General features: G+C 42.8%; 1 protein-coding gene across 1 annotated transcript; it reads left to right on the forward strand.

Annotated features, from left to right (window-relative positions):
• The first annotated feature begins 15,166 nt into the window (after positions 1–15,166).
• On the forward strand, positions 15,167–18,617 carry dlx4b (distal-less homeobox 4b). The gene is made up of 3 exons (XM_034558918.1): positions 15,167–15,722; positions 16,339–16,532; positions 18,014–18,617. The coding sequence occupies exons 1-3, from the start codon at positions 15,401–15,403 to the stop codon at positions 18,272–18,274; spliced, it is 777 nt and encodes a 258-aa protein (XP_034414809.1). The 5' UTR covers positions 15,167–15,400; the 3' UTR covers positions 18,275–18,617.
• Positions 18,618–18,726: the final 109 nt, after the last annotated feature.

Genomic DNA, 18,726 nt, shown 5'->3' on the forward strand with positions numbered 1-18,726 from the left:
AACCAATGAAGCATAAAACCTTACAAGGTTGTAGCAATACAGCATGAAATTCAAGCCATTAGTGTTCCAAACCCAGAGCCTCGTCCTCCTCCAGAAAGCTGGAATCCTCGTCCAACTGGGATCAACAGCTAGCTTCATGGGACACTCCCAGTTCCTCTACAACCTTCTAATCTTCCTGAGAAACCAAGATGGGACTCTTGGGTGGAGAGGTCACTGTCCTGCAGCATTCTTGGCTTGGCAGGGGAGCAAGGGTTGGGTTGAAATGGAGGGTAGGCAGGGGCATTGTATGTCATGGGGAGGTAACTTAGTCGGGTTTGGCCCTTCTGCTTTTGTTGATGTTTTTGTTGTCATTGTTGTCCAGACTTAATACAGCATTCCTCCTAGCTCTGCACTGAGTGCGTACTGGAGAAAGGTATAGCAGAAAGGGGGAAAGACGACAAAACAGAAGGGTTTTTAATTCTTACCGGAAACAATAGAAGGTGACCCCCCCTGAGCCATTTTGGGCTCTCGTGGCCTTCAGGGCCTTGAGCAGAAAACTGCATCACAATGACACTAAATAGGCAGGGAAAACGTGAGCGACCTGAGGAAAGATTTAAATGAATAACTAAATACAGTATTTACCTGTGGAATTAACTATGGATTGTTTGAAAGCTAAATGTCTTCCACATCGTTTATTTCACTGTGTTTACTCGTACTTCATTGGGAGATCCTGCACGACTGACTTTTATTGGTTTTCTCATCTTAAATGCACACTTTATATATTTCAAACTGTTTATCTGCTCATCTCAAATGCTTGGGTTTGTCAAAAATCCTTTTAAAATATTCCCTTTAAATGGCTTTAAAACTAAAAAAGTATTCTTTCTTCCTGAAGTGACTCAGCCAGAGCTAATGGGGGTCAAGCACCGGTCAACTGAAGCTACCTCGTCTTTCTATTTTCCAGCTCTCGACGCAGTCTCGCGAGGCAGATCATCTCAGACAGCCTCCCATCGTTACAGGCCTGCCTCACTCCTCTCAGGCTGCTCTTAAAACAGATTACAGGTAAACCGGTTGTTTTACCCCGGAGCCTTCTGTCACTGAAATATGGATGTTTTGAGGTGCTGGCCCCTACACAGCCATGAAGAGGTTACATGTTTGGGTATGAGCAGGATCAGTCATTCTGCCGGCGTTATCACTACCAGTCCGTTGTGTTTGCTAAAACTCGACTAAATTCCTCGGCCTAGGATTCCCCTATCCTGAGTTCATTGCTTGATCCTTATTTTCTCTCACTGTCTTCTGAGCAAGGCTAACGCACACTGAGGCCACGACCAAATATTGCTGCGGTGTATCAAAGTTTTTTAGATGCATATTTTCTGGCTGGTTTTCTGGCTATAATTTGGTAAGCTCTCATACAGATATTGAGAAGTAGCTATGTCTGTTATCTGAAGTTTCCTTTCCGCCTCATTCAACCCGGGAGGACCGCCAAAGCCCCATCCATCAGATAACCGTTTTCATTTTTTTTTGGGGGGGGGGGGGGGGTCAGGCACATAAGAGGAACATTTCGCTCGGAGCATTTCTATGCAGTTGCCAGGCTGAGGTTTTCAAGACCGGCCCAGGGGAGCAGATTATGACTAATGAGGTCCAAGTTAACGTGACCAGAGGAGGCAGCTGGCGAGAAACAGACCCGTAAACCTTTATCGTGAGATCTCTTGTTGGGCCAGACTGAGGGACAAACCCACAGGAAGTGCATCACTACCCGATGCCGGCCACGTCCGCCACAAATGAGCTACAGTGACTTATAAGGAGATCTTTGAGAAGATGAGGGTTAACATGGACCGGCGTATTTAAAAAGAGCTTTTCAGTATACTCTCATCACACTGTAAATCAGTTATTTCTCTGTGTGCCTACAACTATAAGAGGTGATACATGCGATTATGGCAGATGGCATTGTGGTTTCGTTTACCTCAACTGATGAGGTTACACACAGTATACGCAGGACACCTGTTCACTGGTCCCCAGCGGCCCCAGTATTGTTTTGGTGCTTATGTTTTTACAAGGCTGTACAGTATTCACCAGGGATGAATAATAAGTGAGTTACCAAAACATATTCCCTTTCACATTTTTATTAACTTTTATGATCAATGAAAATTACATAGAATTTATGCCCCAAAAGAATTTAAAATTTAAAATTCTCCATGTATTTCCTTTATTGTAATGCAAAGAGAAGCCGTTTGCCGACCCCGTTTTCTCCGGTGTGAGGAGGTCCGGTCCCACGTGAGCAGTTTGGTTTTCCCCTCCTGCTGCTTTAAACTCCTGTTGTCATCGCTGACAAACAGAAATAAGTCATCAGTAATAGTTTTGTCCTCCGGGGGCCCCTGAATCAATTATGTGTCTCCCTAGCAATAATTTCCTTGGTTGATTTAAACACAAGCTCCCCCTTGTCAAGTCATCAGGGCTAATTGAGTTCTGGGGAGCTTCACTGCTGGATCATGTTTGTTTTCAAATGTGTTGTGGTGCAGCACGGCCCCATATGATTTATTTAATTTGTTGTATCAGTGAGGATGACAATAAAAGTGTAGGCTTTATTAAATAAGGTGATCGTGCGGGACACCGAACTAAAAACAGCGCGTTAGACATTTCTTCACTTGGTTTGGACACCATTAATAAAAACTAAAGAACAGGGACCTGGTTTCCTCCTTGTGGCACAGGGCAGTCATTCACAGTGCCAAGGTGAGAGCAGCAGGTGTGGGAGTAATCTGGGACCCACCCAGTTAGCCGGAGGCCCTTTTCACTCTCGGCCCTAAGCTACCATCCATTGTGTCCCGGTGGCTGGAGAGGAGCAGAGGAACAGGACAATTATGACATTACGGCTGGGTGGCTGAGCAGCAGTCCCAGCTGGCGTGAAACAGATCGGAAGAATGGGCAACCAGAGATCAACACTTCCCACAGGGAAGCAATCCACCACATCGAGAGGCTACGCTCTGTCTTCATCTGTGGACGCTTCGTTGGGAACAGTGTAACCATTTGATCCAACAGTGATCCGAGAATTATTGCATCAAAATAAATCTCACGTTCTGCCCATTATTAGATTCTCTAGGCATGCCATGGGTGCCATTGTCAACCATATTGAGAAATTGGCAACCCTTCGGTTGCAACTGGCCAGACACGCATCCCAAAAGTGATAGTTTAAAAAATATGTTTTGCATTAGTGATATTTAAATAGACAGAACCAGACCATGCTGCATGTGTGTTGTTGGTGCGTTAATTAAGGGTTAACTTGTGTGCACAGGCATTTGTTTTAGAGACAATGGTTGTTTTGACCGTGGGGTGGAAGGTTTCACCAACCTGTCAATATCATAAACAAATGTGTAAATGTATTCATCTGACAAAGATAAACCTGGATGGAAAGCAAAAAGGAAGTGTTGAGGGGCAAAATATTCTGGCATCTATAAACTGGACGTGAAATTAAAAAGCAAAGGATGTACATCATACTTATCACACTTGTTAGTGTTGAGCCCAGGTTAAATAATTATATTTCAAAAGATCCATGTACATGAATGTAAATTGCAAGAGGCACATTTTGAATACACAACATTGGAATCTTGCTGTATAAAAGAAATCAACATTTAAGTTAATATCCAACTCACAAACTCTGCGATCTGATGGTGCATTTTTAATGAAATATACCTTCTAATTTCCTTGCCGACAAGCACTTTAGAAAATGTTACCTTACAGCAAGCTAGTTGATTATTGTGAGCCAATCAGAGCTTGTGTGACATTTGGAAAGGTGTTGGGTCATAAACCAAAGTACTGGGGAAATTGGGAATTTAACGTGAAGATGGCGCCAGATGAAGGTTCAGGGGTATACTTGCGTTATTATAATTCATACTGAGATGAAAGTGAATGTGGGTTTCGTGAATCCATCCAGCTTGAGACATTTCACTCATGGTGGTGCTCAAGGAAAAATCTGTAAAAGGGATTCATCCTCTGAGGAACATGAATGTTGTGTCAATCAACCCAATATTGGCAGAGATTCACGTGCTTGAAGATTTATTGTGTGTTCTGCTAGTTTCTCTGTGAGATAATTGCTTATTCCGCATAGTTACCTGTAATAGGTACGACTAGTTTTAGAAGAAGTAGCTTCCAATTAGTTTTTAAAAATACTATAATACAGTTTAAGCTTTATTGTACACCGTGTTATACACTGTTCTATATTGTACATCTGCTCCTGCACCATCTAAGCAGCATTCCTGTTTAGTTCCACTCCATCCAGGTGTTTGTGTTTCTCGCGTCATTGCCTCATCCTCTAAACTCGACCACTTTGACATCAAAGTGGAGGTGTGTTGTTCCCGATCCACGCTGAGGACAATGTCATGGGAGAATGACCCCGCGAGAGGCTGGTGCAGCCCCAGGACGACGAGGAGCCACCTGAGAGGAGCGGTCAGTGCATTCCACTGTGCCGCTGCACTGTAAAAGGCCCGATTTCTGCTTATTGAATCAACTACAGCAGCTGTTTGCGATCTCATGGTGTATTCAAACTGCTTACCTCAGCGGACATCACCGTATCAATTTGTGTGTGTTTTGATCATTACAAAAAAACCTGTCTCCAGCACAAAAGCTTTGATCAAGTCGCTATCGGAGTTTTCATGTCAATCGATATAACAAACCTTCCACATGAATGTATCAGGACTGTCACTCCAAGCCCTTTTTGTAAGGGTCACCGTGTCTGCCCTCTGCTCTGTCCAGTTGCATACCTGAACCGACGCTGTAAGTAATAAAGGAGGACCTCCTTTGATCTGATGTCCCACCCAGAGGCTTCTCCCTCCGAGCAGACAATACTCTTAATTCATTACTGGACCTGCCTCTTCAAAGCTCAGCCACTCTTCACTGGGAAACTCTAAACTAAGGCCCCAGACCGGCTCTTTTAAACACCCCCTGGGCTCTGAGGTGGTGGCTGGATGAGTCCACATAAGTCACGGTAACCTGCACATATCCCCTCCTTAGCCCCGCAGCACCACACCTATCCCCCTCAGGTGACAGGTGGATTATTGGGCAGTGGTATTTCTGCATTCTCCTGCCCAGTTACCAACACGCCCATTGACCGTGGGAAAACGTCACGAAGACCCGCTGGAGATAAAAAATGTTTGCAAATTTCCATCAGATTGTTACTGTAACTGCATTTTTGTGTTTGTGTAAGAAGCCAAACGTCTGACTGTGTCCACGTTTTAGCTCAGGCCACACATGAAAAAGATGATAGTTTTTATGAAATAACTTGCAGATAACAATGGAAGAAACATCATAGCGTCCCTTGTCCTTTTATCACGTGTATTCAAAGCATCCCTTTACACTGGATGTGTTTGTTGTTGCAGTGTAATCCCTTGTTATGACCTCACATTGGCTGAATGGCTTGTTGGGCACTCAGGAGACGATTGAACCACTTGACTTACGCAGTTTGACGTGTTTAGGAGTAGATGATCTGTTGATCTGCAGCGAGATTCACTTTTCCCATGATTTTAGCTTCAGTATTCAGAATGTTGGTGTTATTACCAAGTCCTTTAAGACTGTAAGGCCTTCACCAACAAACACAGCTCGGCTCGACTTCACATGTTTTCATGTTTTAAGTGTTATGGTTGTATTCAAAATACAGGTATGAATGCAATAAAGTACCACACACCATTATTGAAAGCACCACATGAACAGCCATATGCTCAGCATAACTCAGAGCATTTCTCCCCCTATGGGTGGTAAGAAGCTATGAACCTGCACATCTCACCATCTCATTGTCTTACCTCCTCTCTTTCTCTCTCTCTCTCTCTCTCTCTCTCTCTCTCTCTCTCTCTCTCTCTCTCTCTCTCTCTCTTGTCTCTTTCTCTCTACCCACTACTTGCCAAGTCTGATGTCAGCCCGCTGCACACAGGGTCCCCGAGTGAGTGTACAGTTTCTGTTTTGACACCCGTTCCTAATTACACATGTAAATGATTGATCACCTGAACTTGGTATGGGCAGCGGAGATGGAAGTCCTTGTTACATGACGGCTGTGCGATTGTATCCAAGTTCAGGACAGTTTCTGCTGCCGGGTACAGTGGAAACAGATACCTGCAATGGCCCGAGAGCTGGGAGATTAGGTTCTGAGCACCCGCCATTTGGACCAAAGATTAGCGGCCCTTGAGGAGCAAGTTGCACAGGTGCAGCTAGATATCTATGGCTCTTTGTTTGGTCTAATCCCGCACAATTCAAACCAAGGCTCACTGCCCGCACCTTTAAACCGACTCTGTGACACCTGAGGGGCCTGGCCGCTGAAAGCAGAACCCAGCTACTTTTGTGAGAAGTGATTTGGCTAATTGATTTTGGAGTGGCCAGTCTACATTGCCTGGGGTGGGGGGGGAAGCCCAGAGATGGACTGTGATGGAAGCCGAGGGTGCTTCCTGTATGCATCATGGGGAAATGAACCTGCTGCCACTACAGCTCCTTCCTTTCAGCTATAAACGATGCTGAATACAAGATACAGACTTGTTAGCTCCAATTGTTAAGAAAATAAACATTGAGCCACAGCCAGAAACCCTGTAATGCTTTTACAGATGGGGGGGAGAACTTTCCTCTACGTGTTCTGCCTGGCAACAGCTGTTGGTTCCTCTGTGCTTTGACTCAGGTATGGAGCCAATCTGAGGGCCAGGAGGGTTTTAACCCCAATCTTCTCTCCTCTCGTCTCGCAGCCTGGCACACATGAGCTGTGCAGCTGCACTTCCCATTGATCTACTGGGCTGCCTGGATGGCTGGCTGGAGGGAGATAGATTGGAGGGGAAATGGCTTAATTGTCCTCACTCTCACTTGTGGAATGCAAATAGCTCTCCACCGGACTGGCCTCCACTGTGAAGAGAGCTCCACTTTGAGAAACCAAGGACAGATTTTTTTGTTGAGTCAACAAAAAAATAATAATAATAAAACACGTGGAATCAACCTGTTTTCTAGCGTTTTGTCATGGTTGTATCAGACAGGTAATTTTCATTTATATGTTTAACGTGACCTTTTTAGTTTTTGTCCTTCAAAACCTTCAAACACTATAGACAGGTGAAGAATCATGAAGTCGGGAGATGAAAGCGGTGTAACGCTGAGGCCTATGTATTCTGTCTGACTTTGATCTCTGCCTCAGGTAACTCTTTCACAGCCACCAATGTTGGCCAGGAGCTGATGGGTGGCTGCTCCTTCTGAAACCGGGCTTGCTCAGACTGAGACCGTCTCCTTGCCTCGACAGAGCGCTGGCAACGAATCCTCGTCTTTCTCCTTTTTCCACTCCGATTGATTCGATCTAACTTTTCTCGAATTATCAAAGTAAATTGCCGATGTAGGGCAAGAATGCAGGCAGGGAGGGAAACAGAGAGGGCGTGTTCTGTGTGAGGTTCAAAGATGACATGAGCGAGTCCTCGAGGCTTTGATGTTTCTTGGCAGGCTTCAGACAGCAACTGACAATCTGATGATCTGGGAGCACAGGCCTTTTTAAATCCCCGGCCCAGCCTGGCCCCGGTTGTCTAGCCCTCCAGTGACAAACGCTTTAATATGACAAGGTTAAACACCTGAAGCACTGCAGCAAAATGGTCAGGACGAGGCCGGGGTCAGGGGAGCAACCTTTAAATGCTAGGCGGCTTAGTAGTTTACTATGACTGTTTACTCATTCATGCTTGTTTTACACAAAAGGTGTCCTCTTCGTTCTTACATTTTATTCTTGAGGAAGAACTTGAATTAAAGCTGCTAGAATGAATGGGTTTCATGTCTGCAATGTATCACATGAGTAAAGAAAAAAACCAAGAATGATCACCTGACTTTTGAACTTTACAGAGCTTTCCTGCCTCTTTTAGGTCTTTGTTTTGGTTTTTCTGGTCAGCAACCTCCCTGTTTTGGTTGAGTCTCATAGCTGTCATCGGCGTTTTAGACACATACAGGAAGCTGTTTTCAGTATAAAAGCTCTAAAAAGTCCCACTGTGAGCTACTTGGCCAGTACCAAACATCCGAGAGACAAGTTAGTGGAGTTAGCAGCTAAAGACACAGACATTTCCCTCACGAGTTGGAACAGATCAAAGACAAAGCTAATAGAGAGGGAATATTGGACTGAACATTAATCTCTCAATGAATGCTGATGTTGCTATGTAACTGCTGGATGTGTAAATAGCCAACCGTATTTGGCAACAATTTCCCTGTGTTACTTTTCAAGGTGATAATATGTCAATGTTGAGTTCACAGAGTGTTTCTCTTGCTCCACAAGTGGCCAAACAATCCACTGTTGCAGGTTTAAATATGTTTTTACATTTTGCAAGTCTTATATATACATTTAATACGAGAGAGAAAACTTTCTCTCCCCATTCAACTTTCCATTTTTTCTTTTTTTTAAACACTTTTTTGTCTTTTCACCACAGATAGAACACATACAGTATATACAGAAATGAAAAACAAATAATAACAACAGCAAGAGAAATAAAAATAAATAAATACAAAGGGCTCTGGTTTGCTCTGTCCTCTCAAAAGCATGATCAATCCTGAGAAACATTCAAGTGTTCTTATCCTGTGTTATCGTTGACGAGTAAACATTGTCCATTTCTCCCACTTCTCACGACATTGCTCCTCTTGAGCTCTTATTCTGTGAGTTAACACTTCCATATCATACATATCAGTCACAATTTTCAACCATCCATCTTGTGATGGTGGTTCAATCGTATGCTTTCCATTTTTTCATTAAATCTCTTCCATCAGGATACCTTTTTGGGTATCATGATTTATAATTTTTGTCATATGTACATACAACTAAAACTTGAGATACAGTTGTAACTAGGTCCGATTACAAATATGTGTACTAATTGTAAAAAGGGAACATTGGGATCCCTCCAAAATTTCAATTTTGATAATTATCTATCTCGAGAAAACTTTGAGCAATTTTTCAAACATTTGCATTTTAGTGCACTGACAACAAAAAATTATCACATGTAATATATACTCTAACAAAAAATCATTTCTCTGAGAGACGCTGTCATTTGATAGGCAGAGTGGGACAGGCCGGATGATGGGGGGGCCATTGTGTGCTAGTGTCGGTCACAATGGAACTTAACACTTGACAGAGCCTGGGCTTGTTGTCAGGAGCTGAACGAGCTGAACTTGATCCCGTCAAGTTGTTCCCATTGAATAGCTATAAAGAAAGGGCTTTGACCTCACGGCTGTGCCAGCTCTATATCAGGCCAAATATTCTCTGTTCACATGATATTCATGTATAAGAAGAGAACTGCTGTAGGTGTTTGTGCTTTGCTGGAAGCTTGTTTTGACATGTAGGTGGCATTTTCCTAAAATTCTCATCAGGCTATATTGTTGATGTCAGATAAGAGGACATAATGGAGAAATATTGTGTGCCCACTGTCACTTGACCTGGCAACCCTGTCCAGATGACCCGCCCTGCCGCCCGGACAGATGTCTCTTCCTCAGAGGCTTGTCATCCTCGTCAACTCTGGTCTTTCAAACGGACGCCTGCCTCACAAACTGTTGCCCTGCAGACCACAAAAGGGGCTTCACGTTACCCAGAGGGGCACACGGTAACTTCAGATGGATAATCCTTGGACCTGGTAAACCGGTCTACAACAGGACCTGCTGTCCAAACCTTGCAACTCTGAGCCATGCGTCATTGTGTGTTGATTGGGCGTGCATGCGTAACTCCCCAGGGCAAATCATTGTGGGGTATGCTCAGTATTTCCACCTCCGTATGTTAACTCATCTGCTCTCAAAAGAGAAGAGCAAAACAAAACACTATCATACTTAAATAAGGTTCTCGTCTAAACATCTGCAGCTTGTTATAAACCTATAAGGTTCTACTGGCTTCATACTGTAGAGGAGATGTGTGGCCTGAAATCATTGTGATTGCAGTCTTTATACTTTACTTTCTTCACAAATGGCCTGAGTGGATGTCCTTAAAAACACTGCCGGAATGTAACGTCAGATATCTCCTCAAAAGCTTGTAAACACAGTTAACAAACCCAGCAGTTCTGGCTGCCTGATGCCACTCCCCCAGGTGTTTTGACCTCAGATGACTCATATGCCATCACAGCACCATGCAGGCCAGGATCCTCATGGTCTCCCTCAAGGCTGCTGTCACCCTCTGGTCGCCCCACTGATCCATGCCAGCTTTCAGTTTTTCTACCCGCCTCCCCTGGCACTATAGAGGCTAGATTTACAGTGGAAAAATATAGTATATTTTTTCCCCCATGTTGAGCTGGTGAGTCTGGAATGTGTGTTTGGGCAAGATTTTTGCGAGGAGTGTGAAAAAACAACAGAGCTGTAAACACTGAGGGTAGACCCAGACTGGCTTCTTTGTTCCAGATGTGGAGCAGGAACACAGGAGTGCAGCTCCAGCCAAGCACTGGGCTGCAACCCAACATGCTGCCACTGTCCCTGCCTGTCCATCAGCTGGGCTCTCTCCCTGCATCTGTGTGGACAGGTTACTGTGATTCTGCAAATATGCTGAATGCAAGTATAGGCCCGTGTGTGTGTGCGTGTGTGTGTAGGTGTGTGTGTGCATGCGTGCGTGCGTGCGCGTGCATGTGTGTGTCAGCGCCCGGCAGTCAGAACATACAAAATGCGCATTTGAGCCACAACCACTGCGGAGGAAGGTTGAAATGAAAACAAATCTAAATGTATAATTTAGCCATATGACCGCCGCTCTCGGCAAATGAAGCCGTTTAAATCGGAGGCACCGCGTGACACCGAGCGCGATCCGGTCCCACCAGAGCGGCTTATTTGCGTATTACGGTTAAAGGATTCCAGACGAGGTATCTCCATTCAACCATCCACTAAAAGTGTAGGTCTAACTCGGCGGCAGTTGGCGATGCTGCTGTCATCCGCTGTCTGGCAACAATTATGCCATTGACGAATTCAGAGCTCGAGCCAAGAGACACACTCCTCCGTTTCCCACGCAATAGTATTCACTTTGGTATTGTTTTTGACTTTATTTATTTAATTATTTATTGAATATAATGTATTGTGCCATATGCTTACAACAGAGCTGAATTAATATCGATATATTTTGGCTTTTATATCAACAATTTTACTTTTAGTTATAATTTTCCAATAAAAACCCGAGTTAAAACAATTCAGGTAAACGTGCGTCAGAAATAAATATTTTAAACAGAAGAAATATACAAGGATAGTATTTACTTGGAGACATGCATAGTTGCAGAGAAAAATGAAACTTTCTTTTCATAAAAAAATATTGTGCAAAGGTTTTAATGCATGGAATATTGATCTTCCTTTTTTGTTCCAACACTATTGAAAATTAATGATGGTCATTCAACATTTCATTGTTAAATTGTAATTTATTTGTATATAGCTTACAAGGAATTATAGAAGAACAATTCAAAGGAATTAAACGTGTCCAAGGTATTTGACCTTTTATATTTACACATGCAAACAGCACATTAACATTAATATTTGTATTACAGTCTACAATTTGCAGACAAAAATCGAAAAATGTATCTAATTAATGCCTATAACATTAATTTAAATCAAGAAACAAAACATTTAAAAATAATGACACCCTTTTGGAAATTGGGAAAACTTAATCTTAATTTAAATCTTAATGTAAATGAGCAATTAGTAATAAAAGACATATATTCCGATAATTATTGGGAACAAAAAGTCACAATATCACAAATCAAAGTGTCAGTCCATCAACAGCATGCAATTGCAGTTCATGTTCATTTTTTAAAGGCAACATTAATATATTAATATTGCCTTTAATAATACAGACTCAATAATCAATAATCAATAAACGGGTCAATCCAATTTAATGCAGATGCCTCATAACATAACATATAATAAATAATCTCGTAAATTAAATCATTTTAATTCATAGCTGTATGTGCCGCACGTGACTGACGTTGTAACGTAACGCCGGTGAACTCTCGGGGCCCTCGCGGGCCGCCAGCGCGCGCGCACACATCAGCGGCAACGTGGCTGCACTTGTGGAATGAGACGCCGGCCGTGCAGATATTGGTGCTCCACGCGGCGCCTGGAGGAAAGATTAGGCCGCTCATCCTCTGCTCTGCTGCGGCTCCTCCTCCGCCCCTTCTCTTTCCTGAGGCAGAAAACATAAATCAAATAGTTTGCATTGGCTTTGTTGATGGTAAAGTATTGGAAAACAGAGGCGTTGGGCAGTGGATGGTGTTCCTGTGACACATGAGGGAAAATGTAAATGCTTGACCAATCAGAATGGGTTGTATTGATATAGAAGCAAAGAAGGAAATGGCTCAATGTGGATGGAATATTCATCATATCCCAACAAATTAAAAGTCATAACAAATCATTGAAAATCTGTTTTTCATATTAGAAATGTACACACGTTATGTTGTCTAGGTCTTTTCACATTTCTCACCGCTTCTCCACACTTTGATGCATTTCTGGTGGGATAATTGGGTCGAAACACCACACCTCTGCTTCACACCCATCCTGGTGCGCTGCTGAAATGTGGGTCTTTTTATTTGTGTCTATTATGTGGTGAGCTGAGCCTGTGATAATAAATCCTGGCATCCTGTCGGGGTCGTGGACTGTCAGTCTGAGTCAGGCCTCGACTCGGGGCCTCGACAACAGAGGGTTACTTGTAAAACATGATGTGCCAGTGGGGAAGATCACAACCACGACAGTTGCCTGAGAATATGCTCTTGGTTTGTACACAAAGAATGCTGTCACTCTGCATCAGAGCTGCATGATGGAAAAACTCGACTGGTGTGTGTGTGAGTATGAGTAAGTGAGAGAGAGCGAGAGAGAGAGAGAGAGAGAGAGAGAGAGAGAGAGCGAGAGAGAGAGAGAGAGAGAGAGAGAGAGAGAGAGAGAGAGAGAGAACACCTATCAGACACACCTATCAGACACACCTCTGTACAGAGATATGCACGTATACGTGCAGCACAATAGACGCCAGTGAGTCTGTCAGGAGGGTGACTGTTTTTAACATCATCCCCTTGCGTGTGTTAAGGGAGCCACAGCAAGGACCCATCCCTGCTCTGTGACTGCAGGGCTCGCCTTTGTTCTTCGCCCAGCAATACAGACGTAATTACAAGCCCTAAAGAGCCTCCTTGCTTTCTCTCTCCCTCGCTGCTTCATACACCCCTCGTGCCCACACCTTTGGCCCTGCACGGTTTTGACAGATCTTCATATCCAGGAGTCAATCCTTTGCATTCAGCTGTTGGAAGTGCCTCACAAGAGAGCTGCACACGTTTGCCCATAGGCCTCTGTGTCTTCAAAGCATTTGTGTTTATCTTCATTTGGCCTCACTGATCCCATTCATCTGTCAAAAAGTGGGACTTTTCTGTGAACTATACACCCACAAATGTTGTTTTTCCACTGGTAACACGGGAGCGCAATGCAACACCTGCTCCTATTGCAACATCAATCTGTCACTGCACCAACTGTAAATATATTGCTACCATAATCCCAACACCAATGCTGCTGCTGCAAATTTGTATAATTATATAATATAATTCCAAAGCCATATGAAACTTGTGCCCACAATATGAAAATGGCTTCTCAGCAGCCTTTCTTTTTTTTGGTGACTGAACATTTTGACCATGGTAATAATTTGTGGCTTTGTTCTGGCTGGCTGCTCGGCCGAGGCCTGTGGGGAATCGGGAAGCAGTCCAGCCTTCAGCGGGCCTTTGAGAGTGCTGCTGGATTCCCAGTAGCAGGCAGGACACCAGAATGACGGGGTTGGCAGCAGCTCAGCTCCACGCTCAACCCACCAAACACTGTGCTTAGAAATTCACTGCAGCTTAGCTGAGAGGAAATCTATATGTGACTGAATTTATTGAACATATAACCATAATAGCTGGATATCCCCTGTTTGTCTTCTCCACCTGATGCACTCTAAACGAGTCAATATATGAAACATGGAGACCAGGGATGCTCTTTGAGCCTGTGGTCACCATGTTCTCTCCCACACTATATCTATGTAGCTTTTTGCTGACTCAGCAATGTGTGCCACAATACCTCCATCTTTGAATAGGTTTGTGTTTGCCTTATTTTAAAAAGCCTGACATTAGTTGGTGTTTAAGTAAGTGGCATGTGGGCTGAGTATTTTAAAATCTAATTTACAACTGAAATCAAACCCCCATTTGGATCCAGTGTTTGTCATTCTTGTCACATTGAGTTTGAAATATTCCTCTTCAGCCCCTTTTGTAATCAAACAAATTATGTTTATTCAAGCATTTATCAATTTACTAGTGTATTTTTTTAAATGCAAATGTGGAGTGTTGGATAAGCTGTAAAATGTGTATCCTGAGTTTGACAAAACGTCCTTAAAGGGTGAGTTGCATCTGACAATGAAGTATATTTAATCATGCCCTTTATTTTTCTGCAAGAAATTTTCCTAAAGTCTATTTGACGATGAAAATGTGAACGTTTGATCCACAATTGAATTCCAAATATCTGAAAAATGTTTTCTGAGTGATGGCGAGATGTTGACGTCACCGTTAAGGTCCTAATATTAATAGTTCATCAGCCGGCGCCATGGAGGAACATTATGATCTAGTACACAATTAGAAATTGACCTGGACACAATTAATTTATTAATTTAGGGTTTCTAAGAAACGTTGTGACTGATTACATTATTAAAACTATTAAACGGAAAATGAAACTTAATGAACTTTATAAACGAAACTTCCAAATCTAATTTTACTTTACGTTACATTAGACTAAGGGCTCAAACTTTTTGTTTGGATAAGCTCATTATTAGCCATTGCACTTGTCAATGTTCTTTTCTATCATATTCATCATTGCCCATATTCCTTGACCTAATTATCGAACCCTCTTGAAACTGAACTAAATTGGCACAATAGCAAATAAAATATGTACTCTGAAAAGTAAAATAAATCTATCTAGCTATGATTTTCATTAAGTTATAAAATATTCTAAAGCATTTATGTTTTCAGGATATAAACAATATTAAGCATTGCGACACCGATTATAATAAAATGTTCTACATATGACCAAATCATGTCATAATCTATAAAGAAGGAGGTCCCGGCCGGCTGCAGAGCTGCATCCTGTATCACATGTTAATAAAGTTTAATGGTGGAGCTCCAGTGACAGCTGGCTGCTGAAGACCAATCAGAGAGCTCGCAGATGGACGGCAGTGAGACGGAGGATCTGCGGGCAGAAGGTGTGTGAAGAATCATGCCGTCGCCTCCAAAGATGTCAAGAAGGATCCCTCTCGCTTGTGTTCGATGGTGTGGGACCTCCTAAACGGGGAGCATGCAGGCTGTAACTCTTCACGGAGGGGAAACTAAATTCACGAGCAAAGCGTTGGACGCGAGTGCGGATTTGTTGCAAGTTTTCCTCGCTGCCCGACAGAGCTCATGAACGCCTCTTCAGAGCTACGGGTTTATGGACTCGCGTATATTAGCTAATGATGTCTATGGGGTTCATGCCTGGCAGTCTGAACGCCTCAGATCCCTCCAAATCGGCCTTTCTAGAATTTGCCCACGGACATCCGGCGCACCAGCAGCTCTCCCCCGGACTCTCTCACATTTACCCGGTTCATGGCGCACATGCGGCTGGGCATTCCCAGCACGAAAGTCCTTTTCCTGGCAGCGCGTCCTATGGCCGCTCTCTGGGCTACGCCTACCCCACCGCGGCGAACAGTCATCCCCAGTCCGCGTACATGTCCTACCAGCACAGCAATCACAGCAACAGCAGCAGTCTGGCCCACAGCAGATTAGAGCACACAGGTATGTGGCGAAGTCTCATCGAGCCGGACTAAACTGGTGTATCTTCATGGCTATACAATTAGGATTTGCTCTAAACAATGTGTTTACGCACAGGGCGCCGATTGACAATTAGTCATTTTAATAATGAGAAAAAAACAGTGAACTTTAAGGTTTAGTAAATAAACAAATAATCATTTTTTCCCCCCGTCAGATATTATGTGATACATTTAAAGTGTAAGTTAGGCATGGGCGTCAGCAGGTCAGTAATGTCCAAACAAGGCCTACATTCAAAACGCCTCCTCCCAGGGATGCTCCCTCTTTCCCACTCATGTTATTCAATAAAGGCAGATGGTGCCATTCATATTATTGACCATAATGTTTAATTGGTGATTCCACTTATCTGGTTTTACCCTCATTGTAGCGCAGAGCAGCAGTGCTTTCATGTGTAATTTAATATAACTATAAATCCCTCCATGTATGGCCATGTGATTTGGGGACGCTTTAATATGATAGCCATGTTTTCGCTTGAAATACTTTTGTGTTAACAGCATGCAGTGCAGGGGCCTGTCGACCACTATATTTATTGTTTGTCTGTGTCAAAACAAAATCATCAAATATTCTTTGTTCAATCGACAAGATCGCGAGAAGTCCACGGCCATTGAGAGCCGGGACATTCGTCTAAATGGCAAGGGGAAAAAAATCCGAAAGCCTCGGACCATCTACTCCAGTCTGCAGCTGCAGGCTCTGCACCAGCGCTTCCAGCAGACCCAGTACCTGGCCCTCCCGGAGCGCGCCGACCTGGCGGCCAAACTGGGACTCACCCAGACTCAGGTGGGCCTTCCCCTCAGCCAGCCGGCCTGAATGGATCCGGGATACATGCACTATATTAATGTCGTTATTATTATTATTATTATTATTATTATTATATTTATTATTAATAATATTAGTAGTAGTATAGCTGTATATTTTTAGCATTATTATTGTTGCGGTTATTATTAATAAATGCTAATGCTAATAATGAAGGTAATTAGGAAAGTTGTGCTTATAATTTCCCCTATTATTCTGCCTCAAACAGCAAAACTGTATGTTGTATTGGCTTATTAAATACTAATTACTGGAGTAATATATAAGATATTAAACGTTTTGAATTCATCTAACTTAAAGCATGACTGAATAAATGTATTGAGGAGAGAAAGTGAATGTTGAAACTCTTGAAAGGGAAACCTCTTAATTGTTGTATTATAAGGATGACAGCACTTCAGGAGATCAAATGAGATGATTTGTAACTTGATCCTTTAATGAATGTCTTATTTACTGTACTTATTTTCATGGCTGTATTTCCTTTGTCGAGCCAGGTCCTTGAAGGTCTGTGAATGCAGCATGACTGCAGTTCCAAAATTATCACAATAAAAAAATGTAGAATTAGGGGCATTTGCTATAGCAAACAATATGAAAATAAAACCAGTTATACGCATTATTGTAATTTATTTACAATATTATTATTTACAAAAACTGTATGTTTATTGCAGTTATTGTGTTCAACTGCAATTTCACTCATTCAGAATGCGATTTCTCGAGCAATTAAGTAAATGTTTGTAAATATTGACGCATGGGAATAATTCTACGCGGACGTGCGCAGGTATTTTGGAGACAAACAGGTGCACGTGTCGCTTCCAATTAACTTATCATTCTCAACTGGAACAAAGAAGTCTTCAGATGTCGATTCGGCTTAAAGTAGTTTGACTTTTGTTTTGAATTTTCAGAATGAGCAATAAACACATTACATCGACTCTGTCATCTGAGCTGCTTCCTCAATCTCAGCAATTACCTCAGTTATGTGCTGCCTTTCGTGCCGTTGTTGCGTTTTTAATTTGAGCTTTTTTATGCCATTTTTAAATATTCACACCATCGCCCTCGTGTAAAAAAAGCCATTTTATTTTGGAATCAGCCGAAATTGCCAGTGATCAACCTCACGTGCAACCAGCCGAGGCTGAAAGTATTGTGAAAAAACAGCCATAAGAGGCGTTGGAGCTGTTTCTATTTCACAATATGTTCAGTCTCGGCTGGTTGCTGTCACACTCACGCACATTGCACTCGAACAATATGAGAGCTCAGTTTTAATGCGGCCCGGGATTTGCAGAAACAACACAAAGAAGATGAACGTTATGGATTTATTGATATAATATTCCACTTCTGTGTATTTAGTTTAATTTGGAGGAAAGTTTACAAAAAGCCATTTGCGGTATAATTTGCCTTTTTTATATTACTGATTGTTAACAGCAATTACAATGAGGTGCATTTTCTCTTTTTAGGTGAAAATATGGTTTCAGAATAAGCGATCCAAGTATAAAAAGATCATAAAGCGAGGCAGCGGATCCGAGGGCGAACATCTCCACAGCACGAGCTCCATCTCGCCCTGCTCACCCGGGATGCCCCAGCGTTGGGAGGTCTCCATGGCGAACAAAGGAGCCCAAATGCACCCAAACAATTACATGAACAGTTTTGGCCACTGGTATCCAAACCACCACCACCACCCCCACCAGGACGCTATGCCCAGGCCTCAGATGATGTGAGAGGATTGTTATGGGGTCGCGGGGGCCATCGGGCTCGGCTCCAATGAACTTGCTGCATCTCGAGGCCTCCTCTCAGTACTGAATTGTGTTTAAATGTGTGTTTTAAGAGATCGTATGTTCATATTCTTTGTATTATGTGTGCGTGTTGAATTCAATTTTCACAGCAGAATTCGACAATGCGTCAAAATATTTGTTTTCATGTCACTGCAGCTTCTGGTGCACGGCCTCGCCTCTTGGCAATGTGTGTGCAGATTACCGAGAGACTCTGGATTTAAAAAAAGCATGTTTTTAGGAAATGAGTTTCAGCTGCATGATCCTACAAATGCTGTGAGCATTATGCTAATAAATGGCTGTTGGATTGATATTATGTGTGTGATATTATGCTGTTGTTTGCTGCTTTATTGGTGAGTTGTTTTAAAAAAAAATCTGTTCAAGTAATTGAAAGGCAGATG

This window comes from Cyclopterus lumpus, chromosome 19 (genome assembly GCF_009769545.1).
Source record: "Cyclopterus lumpus isolate fCycLum1 chromosome 19, fCycLum1.pri, whole genome shotgun sequence".
Classification (NCBI taxonomy): Eukaryota; Metazoa; Chordata; class Actinopteri; order Perciformes; family Cyclopteridae; genus Cyclopterus; species Cyclopterus lumpus.